At 35.8% G+C, this 25,217-nt stretch overlaps 1 protein-coding gene across 23 annotated transcripts in view; it reads right to left on the minus strand.

Moving 5' to 3' along the window:
* The window catches only part of LOC105471068 (peptidylglycine alpha-amidating monooxygenase), a 279,410-nt gene that overhangs the window by 97,263 nt on the left and 156,930 nt on the right, over positions 1 to 25,217 (minus strand). For all 23 annotated transcript variants that reach the window (XM_071098668.1, XM_071098666.1, XM_071098664.1 and 20 more), the window contains 3 exons: positions 19,209 to 19,296; positions 8,716 to 8,801; positions 6,800 to 6,883 (listed from right to left, as the gene is read on the minus strand). In XM_071098668.1, coding sequence (XP_070954769.1) covers positions 6,800 to 6,883; positions 8,716 to 8,801; positions 19,209 to 19,296 — 258 coding nt within the window. The remainder of the gene's footprint in view (positions 1 to 6,799; positions 6,884 to 8,715; positions 8,802 to 19,208; positions 19,297 to 25,217) is intronic.

Consider the following 25,217-nt stretch of genomic DNA (forward strand, 5'->3'; position numbering starts at 1 on the left):
CCTGCTTTCCAATCCCCTCTCTCATGGCACTTACTTTGTACTGGCTCACATTATTATTATTTTTTTCTTTTTTTTTTTAAGTATACTTTAAGTTCTACAGTACATGTGCACAACGTGCAGGTTTGTTACATATGTATACTTGTGCCATGTTGGTGTGCTGCACCTATCAACTCGTCAGCACTCATCAACTTGTCATTTACATCAGGTATAACTCCCAATGCCATCCCTCCCCCCTCCCCCCTCCCCATAATAGGCCCCGGTGTGTGATGTTCCCCTTCCAGAGTCCAAGTGCTCTCACTGTTCAATTCCCACCTATGAGTGAGAACATGCAGTGCTTAGTTTTCTGTTCTTGCGATAGTTTGCTGAGAACGATGGTTTCAGCTGCATCCGTGTCCCTACAAAGGACACGAACTCATCCTTTTTTATGGCTGCATAGTATTCCATGGTGTATATGTGCCACATTTTCTTAATCCAGTCTGTCACTGATGGACATTTGGGTTGATTCCAAGTCTTTACTATTGTGAATAGTGACTGGCTCACATTATTACAGTTATTGTTTTAAGTATACTTATGCTTACTGGACAGGGAACTCTATGAGGGCAGACTTTTGTTCTTACTCATATTTTCCTCCATGTAGTGCATCATGTGAATTGAAATGAGTTGCAATGGTAGCTTGACAACAAAGGAAGCTACAGAAAATATAGAAGAGCAGATAGGAGATGGAAATAAGCCCAGTTACATAGAAAAACTCTACGTACTCCTAAAACCTGGAAAGAAATCATAGCACAATTGTTAATATTCACTAGGATATCTCAAAGTTATGAAGAAAAGGGAGAAGGGGATAAGGAGAACTAACATTCATTGCCAATCTGCTGTGTCAGGCACAGCTGTAGGTATTTAACATATACCATCTAATTTAACTTTCTAAGACACATAAATACTCTATTATTTATTTATTTATTTGAGATGGAGTCTTACTCTATCACCCAGGCTAGACTGCAGTCGTGTGATGGCTCACTGCAACCTCTGCCTCCCGGGTTCAAGCGATTTTCCTGCCTCTGTCTCTCTAGTAGCTGGGATTACAGGCACACACCACGACAGCTGGCTAATTTTTATATTTTTAGTAGAGACGGGGTTTCACCATGTTGGCCAGGCTAGTCTTGAACTCCTGACCTCAGGTGATCTGCCTGCTTCGGTCTCCCAAAGTGCTGAGATTACAGGCGTGAGCCACTGTGACCAGCAAAGACACATAATATATTCTAAAATGATTTCTATCCAAGATGTTTTACCATTATAGTACTTAAAGGGTTAACACCTTAGCATTCTGGAAAATGTGGCTATTGAAAACAATCATCCTCTGAAGGTTCTAACTAGAACTTTATGATCTGATTTTACTAATATAATCCCCAAAGTTGGGAGACTAAACTTCTTAGAGCTTACATAAAGGAAAGTTGAAAATAGGATCTCCAGGCTGTATTCATTTAATTTAGAATGTAAATATTAAACACCCACTCTAAGGAAAGTGAAACTTTTGGCTATACTTCCAGGAACATTTAGCAATATACAAAATGCAGGTGTACATACAGGGCTGTGAGAAAGGCATGGAAACAAGCCCAGAGAGAGACAGAGAGAGAGAGAGAGAGAGAGAGACAGAGAGAGAGAGAGAGTGTGTGTGTGTGTGTGTGTGTGTGTGTGTGGTTTGTTGTTAATAACATCTGCTAGCTTTCCCATATGCACCAAAAGCTTAATGACAGTAAGTGGAGTATAGTTTGGAAATCTTGCCAATCCAAAGACAATCATGGCTATACATTTGGGAAGAGACCCTGACCTTCATTCTAAGAATATCAGTTCCAACTTCAATAGGTTAGTGCACAGGATCTTCAATTTGAGAAATGAGTTATTGGTGGAGACTAGTAAGCTAATGCCAGAAATTCTGAAAATGAGAGGAGAGTTTTCTTAAGATTCTCCTAGGCCAAAACATCTAGAAGAAATGCGGCAGCATTCAGCAACAATCTCAGGATAATTTTCGCTTCGGAACAAGACTTTGCTGAAAAAACGGTCAAAAAAAAAAAAATAGGGAGAGTGAAACCTGGAGGAATCCCCAATTCTCACTATTCTGACTTCCTTAAGGGCAGGAAGTTGGTCTTACAGTTTATCTTTGTATAGCTGAACTATGAATAACAAAAACTGCTGTGGAGAACACGAAACACAGCTTAACTAGGAAACTTCTACTGGCAACGTGACACACTCAAACAGTTCTGTGTCTAAAAATAATGAGAAACTACAATATCTTTGAAAAGTAACCACATCCTTTTCATATTATGGGTAACGAGAAAAAAGATTGTATTTAGGGAAATTTATCCTTTCATGTGGACTATAATGATAATAGCTAACATTTATTGACTACTTAACCAGGTACCTTTATTTATATAATGGTATGGTACATTTATGATACCACTATGATACCATTTTACAGATAAGGAGAGCAAAGAGAGGTTTAGAAGCTCAGTGAGGGTAATCAAACTAGGATGTGCCATTACCAGTCTGCCTGGACTTAAAGTTTGGTCACCAAACTTGGTACCATACTGTCACCTACATGGGACATTCATTTCCAATTAGAATACATTCTATTTCCTATGGAATATTAAGTTTTAGAAAATTTAAAAGTCTATACATTAAAAAATCATTCTGGCCTTCCTAAGCTGCAATCCTAGCTCACTCTGGCCACCTACAGCCCCATACTTTCTTCATAAGGCTAGTAGCTTTTCCATGCACTCAAGCCCAAGACTGAGCAGCATTAGGAAATGAAAATCCAATCAGGTTACTGCTTGACTGAAGAGCATTCTGAGTGCTTTAGGAATCAAGTCCTAGCAAGGATCTTTATGGCTTGCTCCCCACCTTTCACCTCTCTTCTAATTTCTTGCCACTTTTCCCTATGCATTTCACATTACAGTAATGTCAGATGACCCAAAGTTCTTTGTGTCTAAGATGCTGTTTCACTCTCGTATCTCTGCATCTGCTTTTACCTTTGTCTGGAACCTGTCTTCCCTCCTACTCTGACCTGGGAGCTCCTGATCACCCTTCCATACCCTGCTCTGGGTCCAACTTCTGGAAAGCCTTTTCCAGACTTCATACCTCTCCACTTTCAGGTAGACTTGTATGCTCCTGTCTCTCTGCAGACTTCAGATCCAGTATGCATTATTACTATTGCCTATGAACACACTCCTTTTGTGCTTGTCTCACCTACTAAAATACATTAAACTCCTACAGGCAGGAAGATTAGTATACCCAGCACTAGTATAGGCTTGACACTATGATTGATATGGCATTTAATATAGTTGGTTGCTTTTAAAGGATTATTTTACAGCTTCACATTCTGTGTAATTTCTAAAACGCCAAACAAACAAAAATAGTAAAGCAAACATTTTATGTAATCCCATAGACTCACTCTAAAATCACAGCCAATCTTTTCATACTAAGGAAGACCACAGTCTAAAACAGGGATGCTCCAATCTTTTGGCTTTCTTGGGCCACATTGGAAGAATTGTCTTGGGTCACACATAAAATACACTAACACTAACAATAGCTGATGAGCTAAAAAAAAAAAAAAAAAAAAAAAAAAAAAAATCTCACAATATTTTAAGAAAGTTTATGAATTTGTGTTGGGCTGCATTCAAAGCTGTCCTGTGGCTTGCAGCTTGGACAAGCTTGATCTAAAACATGCCCAGGTATGGCTTCAGGTTATGCTCTCTCTGATACGCTCCCACATTCCCACAACTTTTAGAAGATATTTTGCCTTCATTTCTGGTGCTTTATTAAAGAAAGGTCCTAAGTTTCTCAATTCTCTAAAACATTCCCTGTGAGGAAAAATATTCATACCCTTAAGCCAAACATTTCCCCACTTTTCAGTAGACTATAATAATTTCCTAGTAGTGTTACTCTGCTTCAGATTTACAATTTATATACTTTAAAATATCACCAATAGTTTTAAAACCATGAAAATACAAATCTTCCCTGACATTCGCACCAAAAGCAGTGCTGTGATTATATATATGTGTGTATAATGGTGTGTTTGTTTGTATATATATATACTTAACATATATATTTAATGCATTTTTGATAATTAGAAGATATAATGATATAATTATTTTCCACTTCTAGGTGCATCTGGAGATAAGTATGAGATCACAATACAGAAGCTGCTAAAAGCAGAAGACATTCCTATAGTAAATCAGGCATATAGATATTCATACTAACTCTTTTTGGCATGAGGTGTGAGTGGGAGTGCAGTACACTAACTGGAATGTATTGAAGGAGTTAACGAAATGCTTCTATTTGTGGAATTTAAACATGTAATTAAAAAGACAATGTTATAACATTTTAAAGGAAAAAAAATCATCCAATCCTGCCTTTCTTATTCATCAACCATTTCCTTTTTTTCTTGGGCCTTACAATCCTGGTAAGCATACATCAATTTTATATAGTCTGTATTTGATCTTATTGTTGGCTATTTTTGTTGTTATACCATTTATGTAACCAATGTCCTAGTGAGGGCCGTTTGTGAACTTTCCAGTTTTTCATGTGCATGAATAACTGGGTAGATAGAGGTGCATTTTTAAGAAAAAAAAATCTTTCTTTAGGACAAAAGCCTAGTACAAGATTTTAATACTATATACTAAACCTACATGAAATGGTAAAAATGCTATCCAAAACATCATACTAAATTTATAAAGCCTCCTAAACTGCATCAGATTCATCTAAACACTGGACAATTTAATATCCATCCCCCCCAATTAATAACTGTAAAATGATATCTCATTGTTTTAGTGAAATTTGATATTTTCCCATATATTTATTTACTACTCTAAATAAAGCTTTAGGGACCTGATAGTATCTACTGGATGAATTACATGAGTGAAATTTTTGCTTACATTTTTATATTACAATAAGTTACATGAATTATAGCACTAGTAATCTCTTTACCTCATATATCTTTTCTTTTAGAAAAACTGTTCTTAAGAGAAAATAAAAAATTACTATTGAAAAGTTAAAGTTTCTCATCTGTCTCTTACAGCAAAGAATAATTAGATGTTTACATATTAAAATATCAGCACTTTTACTATCCCTAGATTAAACATAAATTATAAAACAAAATTAACTCCTTATAAGAAATTAAATTAAATATTTTTAAAAACAAGCATATATCATGTGTTTTCTCTGGAGTACCAGTGCAGTATGTGTTAGGGATCCTTACAAAACTGAGGGGAATTAGATTGAAAAGTTAAGTCCAGGGTTTTATAGAGGGTAGAGATTAGGGTTTGAGAGAACATGTGCCAGTATGATGAGCTACTTTAGTTGTGGTGATCTGGGAAGGCCTGCTAGCCTTTTTTGAGGAAATTAAAGCCTTGTCAATACTTTGGAAGTCAGCAGTCTTAGTCACCTGTTCTACTGAAATCAGCATGGTCAATTTTTAGAGCAGATAATCTCTGTCTTTGTTCCCCAAACACAAACCTTATTTATTTGTTTGTTTTCAGCAAAACCTTCTCTCAGTATTACAGAGAGTTAACAGTTTATGTTCTATTCCAAAAAATGAAAAGTTATTTGTGTATAATTCAAAACAAATTTTTAATCTAAAAATAGGTTTTATTTCTAACTGAGGTTCATAGGCCGGAATATATTATGAAATAATATATTTATATATACATATTTATTAATATATTAATAAATGTATTATTTCATAATATATTTGATTGTAGAATGTTTTCAATGACATAAAATCATTCTTTCAACACCCTTTTCCACAGGGAGACTGCATTTACTGTCCTTGTTCTGAATGCGGACAATCTATGGCCCTTTCTACCCCATGGGGCTTTCTTAGCAAAGGTCCTAAAAGGTATTTCATAGGCAGAGATGGTCATCTACTTCCAAATTTAGTTGCTGGAGAGATATCTAATGTGTTTGGAAAGGGAAATGTATCAGGTTAGTTAGAAACATAATGTTAAATTAGAGAATTCAGGAGAATATATATAAGTCAGCAAGACATAGTAGAAAAGCAATAAAGACAAGGAGAAATCTACTTAATATTTACAGTCCCATGTGAACCCGAATGCAGTTGGAGTTTGACTAAATGCAGCAGCAGGATTAACAAGCATTGACCTTGGTTGCCTTGGGAACAAGGCCCCTTCCTCATACCAACGATCTATAATAAGGAAAGGGGCATTTAAATAAAGTGCATAGAGATCACAGGTAGAGTAACATGTGTCTAGGGGAGTATTCGGCATTACCTAAAGGGTGGCTGGGGTCTGTGCCTTACAGTAGTGGACAGTGGGTGAGTTCATGAAGTGCCAGGTATGGATAGATAAGGAATCGACATGAGCCTGAGTGTTTGAGAACCTCTTTGGTATTGCAGAACCTATAGGCTTTCAGTGGCTTGCTCAGAGCAACATAAATATAAACAACCAGTACCTTCCTATGCTTTCCAACAGTGTTGCTTGGAATGATCAGAACTCCTAATAAGAGCAGGAGCAGGCTGATAAAACAATACACTAGAAGGCAAGAGAGTTCTATAAAGTCAGCATAAAAGAAAACACAGTAGCATGCACAGGTGCCTAACAGAAATGACTTCTAAAATAAAATTCATTCCTTCAACAGTTCCAAATTAAAGGAAACAAAAGCTGTTGTTCCTTAGTGGGCAGAGGGTGTGGGCAATTCTTTTTAAGATGTAGATAATAGTTTGTGCATGTATTTTAAACAATATAGTACTGGAAGTTTTGCTTAGTTCCAACATTTCAAAACTTACCTCTAAAAGCACTAATATCCCCATAGTGTACCTGTAGTACAAAGTATTTACTTCCAGTCTCTCCTCCAACTCTGAATCCAACACCTAAAGATTTACAAAAAAGTTAATATATTAGAAATGAGCATCTAAAATGGAGTTACTCTCAAATTGCTGATCTATGAAATCCAGAGGGAAATAAAATAACATATAACATATAAAATTATATGAAAACTGAAATAAACCAGACATTGACTGAGAATTTCTAATATAATCTGTCATTATAATCTCCTCAAAACTATGATGAAATTCTATTCATAGTTCCCACTTCAGAACTAGAGTAATCACACTTTAAGAGGACAGTTCACTCATTTTGAAAGAAACACAACAAACAAAACAAAATCCTGTCTCTATTGATTATTTAAAAGACATACATAAACCCATTCTCCCATTTTGCTTTGTATATATTCATATTTATTTTATGATTGAATATAGGAAATAGACTTCTTAGGAGCATTTAAGTGGCATTACTTGTCTTCCGCTGTGAAAAGAGGTATCTACAAAAATGGCTTTGAGGAAACTAGTTGCCAACTAGATTACTAAAGGCCATTATGTCAGTGAATTTTTGGAATTCGAATATTGTTAATAGTCTTACTGTTGTTTTTTTTTTTTGTGACGGAGTCTCACTCTGTCACCCAGGCTGGAGTGCAGTGGTCGGATCTCAGCTCACTGCAAGCTCCGCCTCCCGGGTTTATGCCATTCTCCTGCCTCAGCCTCCCGAGTAGCTGGGACTACAGGTGCCCGCCACCACGCGCGGCTAGTTTTTTTGTATTTTTTTTTATTTATTTATTTTTATTTATTTATTTTTATTTTATTTTATTTTATTTTTATTTTTTTATTTTTTATTTTTTTTTTAGTTTTTTTTTAGTTTTTTTTGTATTTTTTTGTATTTTTTAGTAGAGACGGGGTTTCACCGTGTTAGCCAGGATGGTCTCGATCGATGGACCTTGTGATCCGCCCGTCTCGGCCTCCCAAAGTGCTGGGATTACAGGCTTGAGCCACTGTGCCCCGCCAATAGTCTTACTGTTAATAAAGCTTGCTAGTGAGCTTTAAAAAATTCACAGAGAAAATATTTACCGGCAGAAGTATACTTTTTTTTTTTTTTTTTTTTTACAAATCTCTTTTTTACAGCTCTCCTCTAGTAATGTATCCAAATCTGTCAACAAATCTATGACAGACCTCCCTGTTAGTTTCAAACTTGTTTGGTTGCAGCTGCCTCATATGGAGAGAATTCTGAGGCTCATTTGAAGTGCAAGAGATCAGACATCATTTAACGATGCTGGCAATGAGTAAGGGAGGAAAGAGAGGTGCATGTGTATCACAAGATCATCCACGAACCAGGACAGACCTATTCTGTAACAGAACCACACACACCCTTTAATATTAAGAAATATTCAGTTAATAAAACAGAATCTGGTAATACATTCACACGTTGGAAGCTATGTACAATTTAGAGGTGCAGTCAGAAAGCCATCTGAGGTCTGGCACCATATTAAATACCTAGGTTCCAAGATTGTAAAAAAATCTCTGCTGAAACAGCAATTTATTTAATTCCTAGCTCTCTTGGCTCATGAAATGTGTCTGCTGTCAAGAACCAATGTGCCTTAGGTCAAAGGTGGCTTGAGGTATCTATCCTTGGTTATTTTCTAATTTTATCTAAACTGTTGTGTGGGCAAACTACTTACCAAAGAGAGGCAGAGAAAGAGTAACTACCTAAATGAAACATTTTCAATACAAAGCAGGTAATGCAAGCACTTTTACTGTGAAGCAGCAATATAGAACATTGTCATCACTGGTTAGAAAGGATTATAATAAAAAGGACTTTGGAAACAGAAATTAGGCAGCTGAACATACGACCACCCAAGAGGCCTCTTACATACCTTTGGGGAGCCGGGTAGGGGGAGCATTTCTTGCCCAGGCATACAGAATATTGGCTTTATCTGTACAGGTTCCTTCATCACAAAACCTGAAGAAAATAAATAGTAGTATAAATGAAGGTTTAAATAGAAGTAAAATGCATAAATTGCTCCCCATGGTGGGAGGTGACAGGGGAACGTATTTGAAACCAAAGTACATCGATATATCATCATTGTATGATATTAGCTTTAAGATCCTAATAAAGAGTGGGGCAAACAATTATTCCTGTGTGAATAAAAAGCCATAAAAGGGGAGACATTTTTTTGCCTGATGTGAAACAATCCTGTGAGGGAGATATATAATTTTTCCTTGATATGTTCATACATGGAATGTACTTTATGTAATCAGGTAGAAAAACAAGCATTACATAGACGGTCTGTATAAACCAAAGTTAATGCCGCAGAAACATGGACTAAAAAAAAAGTCATACACATTTCCCCTTTGGCGATCACTGTTGTCAACAAATCTGCCCAAAGCAACAAACAGTGCCTACCATCAGTAGGGTGAACAATACAAGTGTGTCTCTCTTAAAGAGTTATTTTTTTATTTTCTTTTTTATTTTTTGAGACAGACTTTCCCTCTTGTTGCCCAGGCCGGAGTGCAATGGCACGATCTTGGCTAACTGCAACCTCCACCTCCTGGGTTCAAGTGATTCTCCTGCCTCAGCCTCCTGAGTAGCTGGGATTACAGGTGCCCACCACCACGCCAAGCTAATTTTTTGTATTTTTAGTACAGATGGGTGGGGTTTCACCATGTTGGCCAGGCTAGTCTTGAACTCCCGATCTCAGATGATCCACCCACCTCGGCCTCTCAAAGTACCGGGATTACAGGTGTGAGCTACTGCACCCAGCCTCTCTTAAGGATTCTTGATCTTATATATGCATGATCAAGTTTATGAATACCGGAATGCATTAATAAGTTGTACTGTGCAAGTTACTTAACTTTTTTTAAAGTTACTTAATCTCACCACGCTTTAGTTTTCTCTCATGGAAAACAGGGATAATTAAACTTACATCACAGAGTTATTCTGTAAATCAAATGAGACTTTATAAACTTCAAAGTACTATTCCAGGGCAATGCATTATTTAACAAAACATTCACTTTATCTGAAGATTCATTGTTGAGAGAGAGTGTCGCAGGGTGAAAAGAGCACCCAGGCAGAAAGACATATCTGGAGTTCAATTCTAGAACCACCCCTTAGCAGCTCTGTATCTTGGGTGTGTTTATAAGCCCTCAAAGGCCCAGTTCCTATATGGAAACCTCTGTGATAGGGCTGCTGTGGTGATGTGTATAAGGCACTCAGTGTGGTAGCTCGGATGTTTGGTAGATCCATGTTAATAGATGGTAGTATGTCTGACTCCAAGCCACACATTTTTTTCCCATTATAATATATCTCTTAGCTTTTTCTATATTAAATTGGATTTAATCCAAACATTGTTAGGCTGCATTTTTGTGTTGCTTTTATTTATTTGTGTTTTGAAAACTGGGACCAAAAAAGGTGAGTCAGGCGTGTAGGCAGATCTGAAAAGCTTGAAGACTGTAAAGGACAAGGACAAATACAGCTTCTTGGGATGGAGGTTGGCTCACCAAAAAAAAAAAAAAAATGTACACTGCCCCTGACCTGGATGGGAAACAAAGGCAGACTGTGATAGATTCCTAAATAAGTTAGAAACTGAAGCCAGAAACACAGAAAGCACCCATGTTGCACATATGAAAACCACTAGTAAGACGTTCATTCAGACTCAGAGGCAGGGACTCTGCTCTGTTTTCTGCTTCTAGCCAGAAATGACGTTGGAGGATAGGCAATGAGTGCAGACAACTGTGTTGCCTGTCTGAAAAGGGGTGAGGAACTCAGAACCAGGAGGTCTTGATAAGGTTATGCTTAGCAAAATGATCTTGCTTCTATAAACCAGGCTGTAGAAAGAGATTGTGTAATGTGTAATATAAAAGACATCAACCAGTGGTTTCTTACTGTTCACTGTCAAACACAATACACTTATGATGACAGATCATAATCATGTAAGAATTGTACCTTGGAAGAAATGTCTGTGACATCCTTACGCCAAGTGTGTTAAAAGGCTCAGGATGTTGGATGATGCCCAAAAGCAAAATTTTCCTTCCTGGCCTCAGCTATAATAAAGAAATGATATTGTCAAATGTGATGAACTTTGTATCTCACTGCTGTGAGCTACTAAGATTTAAAGATTTGGGTGGCAATTTTCATAGCTTTCAACAAAGATCTTAAACATTACAAATGCCTAACACCCATGTGATGACAGTCTTAGGTTAAACAAGATAATTGTTTCCTCTGATATGGAAGTTGATTTTCAATGGATGACTAGAAAGAACCAGATTGAAATATAACAGAGAAAACTGGTTTAGTAACTTTTTCTAAGTTACACATTTGATTATGTCATTTGTTGGCTCAAAATCGTTCAAGTGCTTCCCAAAATGAAATCTAAATAAGATCCAAATCTTGTAGCATAACACGTAAGACCTGTCATGATCTAGACGCTATCTCCAGACAACAGCCCCTTTTTAGTCCTGCCAAGTTGCTTCTGGTTTCCAGTCTTCCTTATTCCCATTGCTCTCTTTGCCTGAAATATCCCATCCCAGCTCTCTGCCTGAAAAACTTGTATTCACTTTCTCCTTCAAGATTCAGTTCAAGCCTTCCTCCTCAGGAAAGTGTTCTCCGACCCCCACCCACCTTTCATTCCTTAACTACAGCACTCCTCATCCTAAGTGTCAGCTTACTTCTCTCTCTCCACCCAGATTGTGAGGACGTCGAGTACAAGTATGTAGGATAATATCTTCATGCTGAAGTCCTGTCATGAAACAAATATCTGGTGAAACTTACCTCTAGGTGAGTTTTCAACTTTCCATGTACAGACACTTAAAGAGCTGAATTAGCTTAAATTGTATTGCACTCTCAACTTCATGTTATAATACTTTATTTTAAAAATTAGATTAAAAATTTAAAATATAAACACCAATAAATTTGAATTATTGTTTGCCTAGTTGTTTTTTTGTTTGTTTTGTTTTTTTAAACAAATCAGCTTATATAACAACACTGCCAGCAGGCTGTAATTTAAAGCTAAATAAGCTCAGAGAGTTTAAGTAACTTCCAAAGGTCAAACAGCTAACCCATGACTCAAAGCTCTGGCTGCCACAGTCCCTTCTATCTCAATTCTTGACACTGATTATGGGCAGAGAATAGTATGTGGCGATAAGCTTTGATTACTACCGTCATCCTTGAACTAAGTTGAAATTTGCGCATGCAATTCTAAAATCAAATTTGAGATGAAATAAATTGTTCGTGACATATGCACAAAGAGACAATGATTTAATATTTTATTCTCTTATCAGGTCTGGTAAATAAGAGCTTCAAGGCAAACATTGGTTTAATTTTTAAAACCCTGTTTTACAATAAAAATATATTAAACTCAAGACTGAGTAAAGAATGACTCACTGGAGGACACCGGGGCATTGAAACTAATCCTGAAACTCAGTGGGAGGACTAAGAGGAAAAACAAGAGGGTGAGAGAACTGAATTCTATAACTGATAACATATCATAGTGGTAAACATTTCCATTTCCCATTTTAAATGAAAATGGCATATTTTCTCCATGTAAAATGACCAAAAAGAGAAAGATGGTAGAGTATATTTTGGCTTCCCAAAAAAGGACCTATGGAAGTAGAGGGGATTTGCACTATTCTTACTAGTAAAGAGGGCCTTAAGGCTGGGAAGCAATGTAACTCTTGATCAATGGCTGTTGTAATTTCAGGCCTCATCAACCAGGTTTCTTTTTCTTATCATTCTAGCAGCTTCTCCTAAAGGCTCCTCCAGACTAAGTCGATTAAATTGTGAAAAGGTTCACATAGCTCCCTTGTGGTTTCTTAGCATTCATAGTAAAAATGATGAGAATTAACATTTGAAAATAAAACTAGTCTGGATTCTTGGACCTTTCATATAGAATCCTTTTCACATCTAATCCACCGGGAAGCCATTCAGATGGTATGAATATTTTCTGACTGTGCCAAGCACTGAAAAGTGGTAGCTTGTCATTTTGAATTATCCAAAGACAGCATGACTGACTGTTAAAGTACTCTCTGGTTGTATCTGTTAAAGGCTATTTAAAAGCCAAGGTTACTCAGGGAAGATCAGAACTGATAACTCGTTTCTTCTTTTGAGTAAAATAATAATAATAATAACAGTCATGCCCTCAAGTTAAATCTGTATAGCCTTAAATTCCAATTTTAATGCATTACATATCTAACAGAACCACAACCAGGAAAATTGATCTAAAGTTAGAAAGTTTTTTAAAGAAACACAACACAAAATCAATTGCATGAGGGGATGGTCCTTACCTTTCAAAATGCATTCAGTATGAGTCAGATATTCAAGTACTATTAACTGCTCTATAAACCCATAGAATATTTTCCCAAATTCAGACAATCCTATGTGAATTTCAATGCAATGGATAGACACTAACATAGTCATTAGAAGGATACATAAGGAAAAAGCAAATTAGAATGGTGATTAAGAAATACCAGCCTGATAAATAGCATCACAGAAACTACCCACTGTTCCTTTGCTCCAATAAGGTTAGACAGGCAGTAAGTCCATAAAAGTAGAGTGTGTGTCTGTTTTGTTCATACCAAATTCTCCATGCCCAACAAAGTGCTTGGCACATAGTGAATGATTAATACATATTTTATTAATAAATGAATTAAAATAATAGCTATCCCTTCTACATGTCAGACACTACACGAAACACATTGCTTATATTACCTCATCTACCCTTCATGATGGCCCAATCAAGCTGCCAATGATTAGTGGCCCAATTTTACAGATGAGGAAACAGACCAATACAGCTAACATCATTTAACCAATGTTTATTACCACTACCAAGTAGCAGAGCTGAGATTTGAAACCAAGATGTTCTGATTTCACAGTTCTGGATCTGTGCTAAATACAATGGTGCATTATAATATTGCTACTCTATTTAACATAAAGTACTAGTCTTGTGAGGAAAAAATGCATTTGTTTCTGTTGAAACAGTCAAAAGGGTTCCAACTATAACATTCTATTTTATTAAAGTTGACACTAGTCTACTAAGAATTGGGCAATTGCTAAGGAACTCCTGTTAACACCTTTAATCCAAGTACCTTAATATTATTAGCTAAGGAACATAATCATTGGTGACTAGAAGTTAGAACCAGAGACCAACTGTGTTTTAAAAATTGATCCATTATACTATCCCAATATGCAATATGATAGGAATCTATTATAATATTAAAGTGGAAAAAGAGAATGGATGCCTTTAATTTTAGCCTATCAGTAATTTATGTCTAAACACTGCTACTGCACTCAATGCCACATTTTACAGTGCTTAAAACAAGAGACAGTGTAGATTTGGGAGATTCTGTTATTTTTATTTATACTGACAAGGATGTTACACATATTTAACTTTAGAAGTTTCCTATGGCAGAAAAAAACAAAGAGGGGATTGCAGAAGACACAGTGAATCCTGCTGTATATAGTGTATGGATGACAGGGGCCAGGATATGGAATGGGAGCATAAAGACAGCATATGCAAATGCTGTTCTCAACCAAAGAATCATTATCACTGGGAGGGAGGCAACAAAGCTGTGGCCTTATTTGGAAAATAACATCACCTTTAAAAAATAGACGTTTAAATGAGTACCCAAGCAGGGTGTCTCTTATATAGGCTTCTATATACATATATATATATACACACACACACACACGTTTTATTTCCTTTTTTTTTTCTCCTCATCAGCAGCTGTAACCCTGTGGAGATAGTGGCATTTAAAAAGACACAGCAGGTGGTTAATAAATAGAAACAGTTGAAAGGGATTTAAGCTAAAGCTTCATAAGATGGTAAAGCACTACTGCTTTAGCTTGAGAATGATTCCCAGTTAGAACAGCTGGAAATAGCCTCATTTAACCAGCTGGGCTTTTTTTTCATCAAAAAACATCAAACAACCTGTAGAAGTCATCTTTGGTTCGTTAAGATTAGTTGGTCCTAAGTGTCATTAGAACTAGCTTTAAAATCAAATATTAATAAGAAGAACTAAAAATAATTTTAGCTATGCATAGAAGATCACACCAAAGTATAAGACTAGATACTTAAGAAGCCCACTAGCTTTAATCATCCAATATTTTAAACACAAAATTGTGGGGTTTGCACTCCCAAATTGTTTTAAACCCTACATCCTGTGCTCAGCAGAATAAAAAATGCACTAGCCTACAATCTCATATTTAAAAAAAGAGAGCACTCCAGAATTACCCCAAACGCCAACACAATTTGCATAAACAAAATATGATTTTCAAAGACTGAAACTGTAAGTAGCTTATCATTTATTTAAAAAAATTATTAAGAGTAAAAACAGAATGAAGTAATTCATAGACTAGATGAACACAATATTTGAATTTCCAAGATATCCTCAAAATTTACTATTCAAGTAAATTTTTATATTTAAATTACCCAGTTTTCAGCACCTTCATTTCATTACTGACTAACAACTTCAAAAGAGCATCTACTCACTTAGAGCTTAGTTTAGGCTCATATTCAGCTAATAAATCTGGGGAACTTATGATTGTCATGCTTTGAATTAAGTCTATAGAACACAAATAAAGTGGAACAAATCATGCTATTGATATGCTTGCTCTAATCTTGGTGCTATTATTTTCTTTTGGTCCCTAGATGGGGTTAACTGTTTTCCGCCTCCAAACGCCTGGGAAGAAGGCATCGGGGTTACATCCGACAGGTACTATCGCCTTCTTTGCATGGGTCAGCAGAGCTGCTTCTTTTCCATCAGCTGGTCCTTATTTGCATCCTCTAGAGGTATGTTAATTTGGAATTGAGCACTAGGCCCACTCTAACTATAAAGGGACCACCCTACAGAATATTAAAAGGTTCAAATCTATGTACGCAATTTAAATGCACATGCATATAATTAACTAGACACATTGCCAGTGTGAGTTGCTAATTTGGAATGAGTCACAAAAGGCTAGAATGTGTGCAGATGAAAAAAACTTTAAAATTAAAATGACTACGTAATGAAAACTGCTTCATGCTGTGTCTACTATTTTCATGTAAACTTAATATAACTGTAAATATATTTTAATGAACAGCAGAAAGAGGCAATTACAAAGAGCAAAGGAGGGCAGCACAACAGTGAAATATCATCAGAATAGCTCTTTGCCTTCATATTAAAAATGCTGCCTGAAGACAGAGGGTGAATTATAACTTCATAATTTCAGGGGAAACATGTTTCCTATATTAAAGACACCTATTTGCCAACCTGCTCACAATGAAAATGGAACACGAAAGTGAAAACAGGAGGAAATCCTAGCTAACAAACAGAAAAGAGGAAATCCGAGTTTGACATTTTGATGTTAAAATAGTTTTTTCTTCTTTCCTTGAAACAGCTTTGTATTTCCTTATAAGCTTCCCTAGAGTGTGAATAACTTCTGCTTATTTTTAAGCATCAAAAACTGTTATGGGTATCATACCCAAAATATATGTGAAAGTTCAGGAGTCTTCATTTAAGTGCTGTCTATATCTTACAATAATTGAATAGATTTGCAACTATAAAATGAGTGTGATCAATTCCATGACTCAAAAATTTTAGAAAAATAATGCAAGACTTTTGACACTAATAGATATTTGTTGTGAGTACTATAATTCAGATGACAGGATAAGATGTTAAACAGCTGGAAAATATCCACCGACTATCTTCAGGGCTGAGCCTGTGAGGCTGGGGGTGGGGAGTGGAAGATGTTTCTGTGAAGCAACTGAAAGTTCTGGCTGTGAAATATCCTGTGAGCTCTAATTCTTTAAAGTATAGATTTTGCCAAATATTGGAAGATAAATAATGTATACTATCTTTAAATAAGAATATAAGTCCTATAGCTGGGCGTGGTGGCTCATGCCTATAATCCCATCACTTTGGGAGGCCAAGGTGGGTGGATCACTTGAGGTCAGGGGATCAAGACCAGCCTGGCCAACATGGCAAAACCCCATCTCTACTAAATACAAACATTAGCTGGGCATGGTGGCACGTGCCTGTAGTCTCAACTACTGAGGAGGCTGAGGCAGGAGAATTGCTTGAACCCAGGAGGTGGAGGTTGCAGTTAGCTGAGATCGCACCACTGCACTAGAACCCGGGTGACTGAGTGAGACTCTGTCTCAAAAAAAAAAAAGAATATAAAATATATATTTTATATATATTATATATAAATATACATACAAATATATTTATATATATGTAAAAGAATATATATTAAAAAGGTCTGATTGTGGAAGTCAGAGTCATTAGAACAGTTTTACTTAATGTATGTCTTCTAGTTCACCCATTGAAAAGATCCTACTTTTAAATGTTAGACTTAAACACTTTGGGCTTGGTTAAAAGATGCTGAATAACAGCACCAATTGTCCTTGTTTTATGATTATAAATTCAATTATAACAAACTTACAGATTAAGTGGGACTATGGGATACAAGGCAAATATTTTAAAATCCATTTAAAATGATATGGGTATAGTGTTATTAAGAATTGTAATTACTCAATGATGCAACTGACTGGCAAAACACGGTGAGCTGCTTGCTTGAGGTGAGTCAAGCAGTGCACACACTTCCAACTCCTAGAAATACTGCCTTTCCAATCAGACTCATCATTTGCATGCAATTTATATTCATAGAATTATGGAATTTTAGAGCATAGAGAGGCTTTATAAAGGCCTAGTATAAGTCTTTTGCTGAAATGAAGACAAGAACTCCATTCCAGATGGGCTGAATAATCCACCCAGGGAATCCAGCAAGTTAGTTCACTGCTCTTTCATTCTACTATGTTGACTTTCAAGTAATAATTTTAGCAAAATAATATATGTAACAATTACTCTACTCAAAATTTCTGTTTTCACTTTCATTTATATTTTTCTTTGAAACTTCTCATTCCCCAATGTGGAAGATTTTTGGTCAATATATCTTATAGATTTAATTTCAAAATAGTTTATTTAAGAATATTAATAAATATTTTAAAGGGGCCAAAATGAGGTGTTTGTTGTATTCCCTTAACATGAGAACAATGAGCTATGCTTGGCTCATTTTAGATAATTTTTCCTAACAATTAGAATTGGAATAGCATTTAAGTGTCGTTTTATTTTCTCCCTCATTCCCTTAAACCAAGGTGCAGCAAAAGCAGACTTTAAATCCTTCTAGCTATTTTGAATGAGTCTAACTCAAAGGTAAATATTGGTAATTTCAGAAGAAATAGTTTTAAAGCATAAAAACCAAAGGATGTGATTTACTGAATAAGATTCAGGAAAAACTGTCACAGAATAATCTTTTAATCCCAGAATTTTATTTACAAAAATTTACTGAAGAGCATAAACGGGAATGTTGATATTGAAGGGTATTAACTGTGATTTGCTGACTCCGTTTTGACATAAACCCAGTCACGTAAGTTGGGTTCCTATGTGATATGTTCCTTTCATCAAATAACTTAAGCCTATTAACAAATGCTTTGATGGTACTTGGTCCATGGAGATTTCCACTAATTGCCCTGTGCTTTTAACAGTTCCAAATTCACATTATATTGTTATTATAAAAATGACAAGAGAGCAGTTGCTGCTTGACTCGCATCAGGCTAATGAATATTAGGATGCACACAGAAAAGTTCATCAGTCTACATGATTATGTAGGGACAGGACCTCAAAACAGATTCCTCAATGCAAAGCAAAGCACACCAGTCATTCCGGACTATTAAACGTGTAACAGTGATTCTGGGTCTACTTGAAAAATAAGAAGCTTAAAACCTGTGGCTATTTTCAGAGTTTGGTGATCTCCAAGAATGCCAAAGAACATTAATTAAAAATTAATGTCAGAGTATCAATAATCTAAATTTTCAGACTTCCTTTACAGGCCTTATGCACCTGGACATACTACTGTATAACAATATACATATATTTAATGTTTTATATTAATATAATATACATATATTTAATCTAAGATGTTTTATTTTAGATTCAAGGGGAACATGTTACATGGTATATTGTGTAATGCTGGAGTTTGGGCATATTGAACCCATCACTCAAATAGTTAACGTAGTATCCAATTGGTAGTTTTTCAGCTCTTGCTCCCTTCTCTCCCAGCCCCTTTTGGGGTCCTAGTTTCTACCGTTTCCATCTTTATGTCCATGAGATATATATTTATTAAGTCAGTGACAAAGGCTGATAGATATGCTCCATAGCAGACCAAATAACTGTGATAAACCATGATAACCACGTGATGCTAATGAACAAAGTTCTTTCTCTTAAAATATTCTGCCTATTTATTAACCAGTTGTGAAATACTTGCACAGATACACTTTGCACCTGTAAAACACATTTTCTACACCCTTCTATACTGTAAACCCATTATCCTTACCAGTAACTTCCAGTGGATGAAGGCATATTGCATCCAAAAAGTAACATATGATGGACAGTATCCATGCTGGCTCGAGGCTTGAAGTCAACTGTTATGAGAAAATAATACAGGTATGTGAATATAAGTTACACTTCTGTGCACCAAAGTCACAAAATACATATTTGAACAGTTCAAATACCTGTATAACAAAGATGTTTTGATGCTCTTGTGATCAAACGCCCTGTTTGTATAAATTATCTTATTAAAGATAAGCATGACTTGATAATATGATTAGAAGAATAAAAAGGAAAAATAATAGGCTGAATATCACACCCACATACACACACACACACACACACACACACACATATTTTTTTAAATGGAAGACCTCTTTTAAAGTAGTGAGGGCATTATATGGGTATTAAATGAAATCTGCAGCCTATGTATTCACAATGTATTTCCTTTCAGACTTCAGTAGAGTGCTGAGTATCATAAAACACTGCACAACATTGTAGTGAAACAAACCACAGTGAGTGGTCAAAATATGAACACAAAAATTCATAACAGAAATTTATGACCATCTTAGAATAACAACAGTACTACAGTCACTGGGATATATATGAAGAAGCAATTTACCAGGAAAGAAAAAGTGGAAAAAGTATCTTTACAAAAATACAAAAGACATAAAATTACTGTCCTGAATAAGCATGGTATACTTGTTAAAAGATATCAGAAGTTATACAATGACATTTCTCGTTTTCTCCCAATAATAGTTGTTGAAAGACATTAAAATAAACAAATGCATAATTGAAAGAGAAAAAATTAAAAATAAATTATATTATTATCTATGAACTCCCTTTCCTAGTGTGGGTTTGGCTCATCCTTTTTCATTCTCATCAAAATGCTGTCCAGTATGCAGTAGCAGTTCATGAGTCACCTTTGCACATACAATATTAAATAGCTCCAAACTGATCTTAAATCTCAGGTGTGTGCAAAAATGCATCTTTCAGCTATTTTGGTCTGTTTGAAAAAATTAAGAAAACATAACTTATTGCTAGAACGTGTATGTGAGACATTAGTACTTATAAAACAAAACAACAGCAAAAAAGTTCTACATCAAACTATAGCACCATGACTGGCAAAGTGTGTCTGACAGAAAACATAGCGCTATGTGCCAAAGCTACTGTGTGCCATCTTGGCTTACCAGTTTCAGAGGAGACAAATAAACCTTTCTTTTACTGCAATGAAAATAAGAACTTGAAGCCTAAAAATTAAATCTTGAAGTTTTCATACCATCATTTAAAATACTAATGAAGAGAGAATGGCTGGAAAATGGACTTGCTATAACTTGAGGCTTGGTTATCTATTAGCAAAGAATATAGTAAGCCTAAGAGATGAAAGAAGATGCTTTGGAAGGAAAGAATCACTTGGAAGTTACAACCGTTCACAATTCATAGAAAGTCCCTATTGTCACGAAGATGAAGTTTGTTAGCAAGAGAAACAGAAGAAAGAAGGATTCTATATCTATAGACCACCGTCAAGTTGAGTGCAGGATTTCCTTCCTCCCTTCCAGAATCCTACCAGGGATCTTTCCTGGGGCAGAAAGAAAATGGAAAAAGTCCTGAGGTAGGAGTACTGGTCTTTTATTCACCTTGATTTTATTTTGGTATATGATACAATTTTTAATCTTATATTCATTTTTATTAAACTGCTTATATTACTTTATGAACATCTATAACTGTTTTCTAATTGTATCCTCCTCCTCCTCCTACCTTTTTAAAAAAGTATTCCCTCTGCCAATCCTTGAGAGGTTATCTGACCCCTCTGCTTTTTCAGAACCTGTGTAGATGACTACATGATTTCCTCCCCTCGGAAGATCTTATTACGGGTGGATAAATTTCCTATGACTGAATCATTCTTGGAATTTTGGTAATAAGCCAACATGGCCAAGTGCAGTTCATTCCAAGAATTAAATGGTTGGATGCAAAACAATGTTTCAAGCACCTGCTAAAAATTCAGGTGGAAGTATCCAGCAGAGAGTCAGAATTCTGTGACTCTTGTTCAAGAAAGAGGTCAGAGAATTACGTATTTGGGAAGCATTAAAAAATTGAACCCTGAGGCTGTGAGGATGGATGAAAGTACCAGAAAGGGTAGCAGGAATCACAGAGAAGGCTCAAGACAGTTTGGAGAAAGCCCAGGGCTGTCAGGGTCTGTTTAGGAGACACCAACAGTATCGTTTTTATACTAATGCAATGTGTATGCTGCTGTGAAACAAGGCAAAGACATTTCTGGAAAAATAAGGAGCTATTAGTAATTTTAAAAAATGAAATATTAATAAGCAAAAGATTCAGGTAAGGGCAGGGAAGAGAGCTGTTGATAAAGGGATAGATCATAAAAACAACAACATATAATCTCTAGCTTTCCATGAGGAAAGAAAGAAAATAGTTTGCCTGGGCCCTTGCTTATGTAAGAGATTCTTCTAACTGTCCTTTGTAAAGTAAAGGGTGCAAATCTTAATTAATCAAAGTATAACTTCTCTAATCATTTTCTGATTTTTTTCTCCTTCTGACATACATTTTTTCTGACATACATTTTAAGTACCACTTATTTATTTGCTCTACTTTGAACTCTAACTAGGTATGTGTTTAATTTTTGCTTCTAAAATGAGAAACAACTCTGTCTTTAAGTAGTAGAAAAAGAAAATTCTTCAGTTTCCTTTCACAAAAACATATTCTCACTGACTCACATATTCCTCCAGAAACTCCAGATCTAATTTAAATGCTAAGTATATTAGAAGTACACAGCAAAAACAAGCAACTAACCATCTTTTATCATATCCTAAAGAAAAAGTATAATATCTAAATATTTATATAATTATAGCTCAAAGTACAATTCATTGCAAGTTGTAATGAAAACTGCCTCCAGCAAAAGGAATGTCAAATCAAAATGTAAATCTAAAATAAACAGTAGATGCCTTAAAATAAAGCAGCGCTTGGACAATTTCACTGAAGGGCTGCTGCCAGTGGTGGGGAGCGGCAGGCTGGGAAAAGATTAGTCTGACAGGTTCATTTCAGGGGTTTGCTACATTCCTGCTGATTATGCCTGGCTTTGCAAAATAAGACCCCACCCCTAGTGAATTCTAGGTCTGCTGGGCACGAGACACACATAACACTATGCAGGAGATGTCAACAGAACACAAAATAGAATATGGAAAAATACTGTAGAATAACATCTTAAAAAGAAATGTCTCTTTTCTTTTTCACCCATCATACACCAAAGAAATAAAGGATCCAAGGGGAAGAGAGCTAGAGGATAATAATGGAAACAACTGCATTTCAGTGTGCAATTCTGACAGGCAGAATAAACAAAGACAGCCTTGGGATGGTGAGAAACAGTGCAAAACACAGCCTCAAGAGAATGCAAAGGAATATTATATCCGATAAGATTAAAAGTGCCACTGACTCTTCTAACTCAATATTAAGATGACAGTTGCTTAAGTGGAAATGGTACTTCAGTCTCAATGGGAGCTAACAGTTCAGATTGCCTGATGTATGAGATCAGGGAACATTTTATAGGCGAGTAAGTCCTGGGAATGAAGTATCTTTGAAGGACTAAGACTCCAAAAAAGTGACTCACACACAGTAATTAAAGGAAATCTGATGACACTGAAAGCACACAGGTCGGAGGATTTCTCAAAGGATAATGTCATCTGAAATGAAAGACCTGAAACTATGTGTGTGGATGACATGTTGAAAAGAGAGATGTCTAGGTCTAAATTCCGGAGTTCTAAGCAAAATTTCTCCTCACTGCATGGGGTTGTTTGGGATTTATGGGCTCTTTTAAGTAACATCAGACTATAATCACGGCCACGAAATTCTCTAAGAACTTGACCTAGGGGAGAATGTCATTTAGTTCTCCATTTTTCCCTTCCAAGCGGATATCCAAGTCTGCATGTCAAATTTTGATTCTTCTGCCAGACTTAGGACATGGAAAGATTCTGAAGAACACACATAACCAAGTAGAGAAACCAGCAATTTTGGAGATATTCTTGTATATATAACCAGCTCCAAATTACCATTGGAAATGGCAGGAACAATTCTTTTTAGCTAAAGTATTCAGTAGAGGAATAATAAGACCACAGATAATTAACCTACTGAAAAAAAAAAAAAAGAACTGACTTGCAAGTTTGGATCTGAAGAACTTTGGCAATCTAGAATTGTTGCCTATATATATATTAGGGATAACCATTGTTAACTTTCTTTTTTCCTCCCAATGTAATCATGTTATACACTGTAAATAGCTTAGTTTGCATACCATGGGTATTTTTACATGTTATTAAACAATTTTCTTAAGCAGCCATTTTTAGCCTGGGCTTTAAATTATAACCTGTGGAACTTGGTAAAAATACAAGTGCCTACAGTCAATCTAGACCAGTTCCTCCTTGCCTCCCCCATCAACAACTCAGTCAAATCTCCAGCACTTATTCCCAGGTAAGTATATCATTTAAAGGTTTCACAAGTGAATCACCAGTAATTCTGACTATAGTTCCCATTTATAGTGATGGAATATACTCTATTATGTGAGCATAGTCTGAGTTTATCAACTCATCTTAGTTAAATTGGGATTGTACTGCTCCTTTAAATGTACAGGACAAACAGTAAAAGCGGGTTTCTTTTAAAATAAATTCATAAAGAATTTCTAAAGATAAAAATTAGTTGATATTTTAGAATTATTTTATTCAAGGAGACCACTGAAACTCTGTATTATATTATGTAATTTTAGCTGTATCACCCAAAATCATTTTAGTGCTGAGATCTGAGGCAGGCATAGGAATTCTCTAGCAATTGTGTTCCTATCAATGATAAAGAGTCAGTAATCTAAGACTGTTTGTGATTTCAAGCCATATTTAATATTGAGAGAATTGGGAAGGTGTGAGGTTCAAGAATATATAATAAAAAAGATATGTCATGATTTAAAAAAAAACATAAGCCCTAAAATCTTACTATCAACATTGAGTTGAGGATACAATCAACCTTACGGTTCATAATCTTGCAGTTTAGCCAAAAAGGTACAGACAAATGTAAAGCTCACAGCACCATAGTCTATTTTCCAGCATGTTAAAAACCCACCACAATGGCATATTACATTATCTCCCGCAAGCTTTCCCCATAACCATGAAGTAATTCTGTACTAAAATAAACACCTTTTCCTTGAACATTTTTAACCAGAAAGCTTAATAGTGAAATTGTCATTAACTACTGCTAGTATGGACAATGATGTACCATTGGTAAAGAATGCTTATGGTGGTTTATGAGGACTTAAAGCTGCTGCCACCAAATTATCTAAAAAATAAGACACCTGAGCAAGCCTATATATTGAACATCAATTTCAAATAAAACAATCCTCACCTCTGAATAAAGAAATTTCAACACACACAAAAAAACTAAATTTCTAAATGATATATCTTTTAAAGTTAAACTCTATGATATATACCAAGGAATCAATAAATAGACTTCATCAACCAAGCTTATGCAAGATTAAACAGCATAAGCTTCACTAAGCCCTGTTTTTGTAATGTCATTCCTATAATAGTCCACTATTAATTTCCTACAGAATCAAGCCCATACCCTTCTTCTAGCCTTTCAGGGCCATGCATAACACTGTGCCAGTCCTCTAGCTCACTACATTTCCAATATGGCAACCTTTACATCCTCTCCTCATTCTCATCAGGCAGCCCCCTCACTTAATAATCACAACTACTAACATTTACTGAGGGCTTTCCAGGTGCCAGGCACTCATTTACTTCTCAAAGACCCTATGAGTCTGGTTCTTTGTCCTGCCAAATAGATGAGCCTTCAGGAAAGAGAGGCGAAGTAATTTGTCCCCTAGTAGTATAGCTAGAAAGTTGTGAGGCTGGGATCTGAATGTGGAGTGTTCTGGCTCAGAGCTTGCTATTTTTGCCACTATATGATACTGTCTCTCATACTTGTGCCCAGTGTGTTTGGGCTCATACTGTGGGCCACTAAAATA

Source organism: Macaca nemestrina, chromosome 6, assembly GCF_043159975.1.
Source record: "Macaca nemestrina isolate mMacNem1 chromosome 6, mMacNem.hap1, whole genome shotgun sequence".
NCBI lineage: Eukaryota > Metazoa > Chordata > Mammalia > Primates > Cercopithecidae > Macaca > Macaca nemestrina.